The sequence below is a fragment of the Ctenocephalides felis genome, unplaced genomic scaffold, assembly GCF_003426905.1.
Source record: "Ctenocephalides felis isolate EL2017-DRISC unplaced genomic scaffold, ASM342690v1 CF-g0.4_SCAFFOLD_00845, whole genome shotgun sequence".
In the NCBI taxonomy this organism is placed as follows: Eukaryota; Metazoa; Arthropoda; class Insecta; order Siphonaptera; family Pulicidae; genus Ctenocephalides; species Ctenocephalides felis.
This window is the reverse complement of record NW_020536999.1, coordinates 86,625,066-86,629,421: the sequence shown is the minus strand read 5'-3', so window position 1 is coordinate 86,629,421 and position 4,356 is coordinate 86,625,066. Positions and strand designations below refer to the sequence as shown.

The 4,356-nt window shown below is 31.9% G+C and overlaps 1 protein-coding gene across 1 annotated transcript; it reads left to right on the top strand.

The window, feature by feature from the left end:
- The first annotated feature begins 3,210 nt into the window (after positions 1–3,210).
- LOC113391282 (gastrula zinc finger protein XlCGF71.1-like) lies at positions 3,211–4,040 on the top strand. The gene has a single exon (XM_026627226.1). It carries the CDS (start codon positions 3,222–3,224, stop codon positions 4,038–4,040), a length of 819 nt encoding a protein of 272 aa, XP_026483011.1. The 5' UTR covers positions 3,211–3,221.
- The last annotated feature ends 316 nt before the right edge of the window (positions 4,041–4,356 follow it).

Below are 4,356 nucleotides of genomic sequence, written 5' to 3'. Positions count from 1 at the left end.
CATTTATAAATCAATAATAAGTTAAATAAACATATTTCCATCATATTTTATCCAACTTATTATCAAATGTCTCCAACAATTCACGTTTGATTGATTTTTGTGACCAAACATATCTGATGATTTTTAAGTCGGATTATTTCCATGAATTTTTGCGAAGCGTACATAATTAATGTCTTGTTTGATAACTATAATATAAATAATGATTTTAGTATGTTTTTTTAATAATGTACAAGTGTTATTTATTAAGTTATTTACCTAAAAAACGAATGACGCTGTTTGTCTGATGAATAGGAGAGCACAACAAACGTTATTGATTTTTGACAATTGCGTCGCAGTTTTATTTGAGCAGCGTCTATACAGAAAAAATTATGCGATTGGAAAAATATGCTTTTTTAATTTTTTGAAAAATGAAAAAGAAAAGAAAAATTGTTAAATAGGTATTCTAAATAAATAATTTAGTTTTATTTAGCATAAAAAATATGTCGATAAAATTCTATTTGTAAATATTAAATTTATATATAATCTAATGGTTGATTTTTTGCAAATGGTGGAACCAGAATTTATATAATCATAGATTAAACTAGTGGGGTGTATGGCATCGTGCCTCAAGGCAAATTGCTGGAACTTCCCGTACCGTATCCAAAATCAATTATTTTGTTTAAAACAAGCTGAAAGTTTTTGAATCATTAAATTGGACACTTAGTTCTCTCAAAAAACTGCCATTTTTCGCACATTTAGCTCTGTATCTTCGAAATGGTTGGGCCTGCCATTGCCAAAAACTAATAAGCACTTCTCCCAATCATTACTAATTGAATGTTTTTTAGATCATTCAAATCGGATGCTCCGTTCACTCAAAAACTCGATTTCTATTTTCTGCACTCTTTGCTCCGTATCTCCGTAACGGCTGGACCTGCCTTTGCCAAAAATAATCAGCACATCTCCCTTATCAATAGAAATCGAATGTTTTTTGAACCATTCCAATCGGTTGATCCGTGCGCCCGAAAACGTGGACGAAAAATTGTATCCATGCATACATACATACACACACATCCATTTTTTCTGAGGTATGCCAAAATGTTCAGAAACCTTCAAAACGTCGAGAAATGTAAAAATTTTCATTTTCGATTTTCGGCCCATTACAATAACTACCCTACGGGAAGTTAAAAAGAGAGTATATAATGAATGATGTATTAAATTAGTAATAAAACATTAACTAGTCGTGCATGGGGTGCATGGCATCGTGCCTTATTGCTGGAACTTCCCGTACAAAAATTATTTTTTTGAGAAAGAAAGATTATTTTTTTTTAAAACTATGAAAAAACTAGATTTTTGAGAATTTGACAATTTTTGAAAATGATTTTTTTTATAATGTGAAATATTTGGAAAATTTCGAACTTTTTTCAAAGCAATCGCACTGTGTCAGCTGTGTAGAGGCGAAATATCGAAGCGCGTAAGCGCTGCGTCGCATAAACCTCTATTCTTTCTTAGTTTTAAATTTTATCTATTAGTTCTTATTATTAAAGTCTCTATAAAATATCTGATAAATTGATAATTAAATAAGCATTTTTGACAGCCAAATGGCATTTTTTTTACTTTTACTATGAATCTCCGAAATCGTTGAACCTACCTTCCAACAATTCCGTCAGTTCTTCATTTCGTCAATACAAATTAAATGTTTTGAATCATTCAAATCGGACGCTCCGTTATCTGAAACTGAAATAATGTTCTTGAAACTCCAAAATCCAAGTCCAAAAATCTAAATTGAAAATTGTTACATTTCTTCACGTTTTGAAGGTTCTGAACATTTTGGCGTACCCCTAGATAAAAGAAGAGTGGGCGTACCTTTAAAAAAAATGAATGCGTGTGTGAGTATGTATTGTATATATGGATACAATTTTGATTCACGTTTTCGGGCGCAAAGATCAACCCATAGATAAAGAAGAGTATAGAGGATCAACCGATTTTAATGGTTCAAAAAACATTCGATTCCTATTGATAGCGAGATGTGCAGATTAGTTTGGGCAAATGTCGGTCCTGCCATTTTGAATTGCGAGAACTCGAACTCTTTGAGAGAACTCAGAATCCGATTTGAATGATCAAAAAAACATTGAATTTGTAATGATGGGGGAAAGTGTGATTGATAGTTTTTGGCAAAGGCAGATTCAGCGTTTCGGAGATACGGAGCTAAATGTGCAAAAAATGGCAGTTTTTTGAAAAAAAAAATAAGCATTCGATTTAAATAACTTTCTGCTTGTGTTGACGAAACGATTCGTTTTTAAGAAAAAAAATTATTTTCAAATTCAGATTTTCAAAATTTTAATTCGGTACGGGAAGTTCCAGCAATTTGCCTCAAGACACGATACCCTACGCCACTAGCTGAATTATTCAAATCGGTTGATTTAATAAAATGAATAAAAAAATTATTCAAACATAGATATATCTATGTTATAACACACACACGTGCATATAAATTATTTTTTCAGAAATTTTTTAACCATTCATTGGTTCAGAAGATACGGTTTGGTCGTTAATCAGACAAAGGTGATCAACGCTAAACTTCATCAAATTACATCAATTTAAAATTTAGTAGGTGGCCATGCTTATTTATCTATGGCGTTTTTAAGAAAACATTGATAAAGGTAAAAAATCGGCTTATATACTGATATGTATTCTAATATTTTACCAATTGTGCTCTCAAATGATTCAGAATGACTAAAAACGTCAAGAAAACAAACTTTCTGGTGAAAAAATAAATTTTCCTTCGAAATGTTAAAAAGTTTTATGCAAAATTTGAAAATCGCGCCAACACTTTACTTCACACTTCACGTGTCTGAACTGTCATTGTCCTCCGCCATGTTTGATAATTTGACAACTCAATTTTAATCAATTCTTAATTTAAAAAAAGTTATTAATGATTAAACATGTATAATTAATAGGCAATTATTAATTTACACTCCGTAATTAATATGTTTTGCCGGTTCAAAAAATATATATAAATTTCTCTAGTCTAAAATTTTTGACACATCAAAAATGTCTCAAGAAACAAATTTATTTACTAAATCGGTAGAAGTTGCCAACGATGGTATAAATAACTCTGTTACCATTAAATCAGAACCGTTAGAATATACACTAGAAGAAATTGACGATGACAACGTTTCCATAAAAGAGGAATTAGAAGATTCAGACAGTACCTCAGACCATGAAGCTTCTTTCGAACGTTCATGGAACCTGAGGTAACGATAGATGAAGAAACCAAGCAAGAATTACCCAAAGAAGCACCGAGCCCTTGCAAGATTTGTGGCCTCACTTTCCCAACACACCGTAGGATCAAAAAGCACATGAAAACCCACAATGTTGAAATGATGTTCGAATGTAAATACTGTGATAAAGAGTTCAAGCACGCGAGCATCTTGACAACTCATATGAGGACTCACACCGGTGAAAAGCCTTGTGTATGCAACGTATGTAATAAAGCCTTCATCACCCCGCACACGCTCAAACAACACATGTACATACACGAAGGTAAACGGGATTATAAATGTAACTTATGTGGAAAATCTTTTACCTACTCGAGTAATTTATCAAGACACATGCGTTTTCATACTGGAGAACGCCCCCACAAGTGCAATACATGTGAAAAGTCATTCACCACGTCCGGTGATCTAACAAAACATCTACGAGTGCATATTGATGAAAAGCCTTTCGTATGTTCTTTATGCGAGAAGGCTTTTGGGAGTTCATACTCTTTAGCTTGTCACACTAGGACACATACTGGAGATCGTCCTTATAAGTGCGATGTGTGTGATAAATCCTTTGCGATTTCAAGTGGCTTATCGAGGCATGCAAGGACTCATAGTGGTTTCAAGCCGTTCATATGTACGTTTTGTGGTAAACTGTTTGTGGATTCGACTGCGCTTGCACAGCATCTTAGGACTCATACAGGGGAAAGGCGGTATAAATGTGATAAGTGTGATAAAGCATTTGTTCAATCGGGGCATTTGAAGACACATAAAAGGACAATACACCAAGAAACTATATAATTAATAGAATAAATTAAGTGAATTATTGAAAACTATATATAAACAATTACAAAATGCATTATGGCTTGATATTAGAAAGCAATTGTTTTTGTTAAAATATGTTTAGCACAAGAAGAAATAATTATTTAATCAGTCAATTTAGTTAGTTTTTTGTTCATTTATTAATTATTAATTAATTAAGGGGGTTGTTCGGTTTTTATTTTTATTTTTTTCAATTTTGAGATTTTTTGATATTATGAAAGCTAAAAATCTTAGAATTATTTAAAAAAAAAAATCTCAATATCTATTTATTTGATGAAGTTATAATTATATATAT

Bases quoted from the DNA above. Each gene is read 5' to 3' on its own strand.
- LOC113391282 (XM_026627226.1), top strand. From the start codon at position 3,222: ATGGAACCTGAGGTAACGATAGATGAAGAAACCAAGCAAGAATTACCC.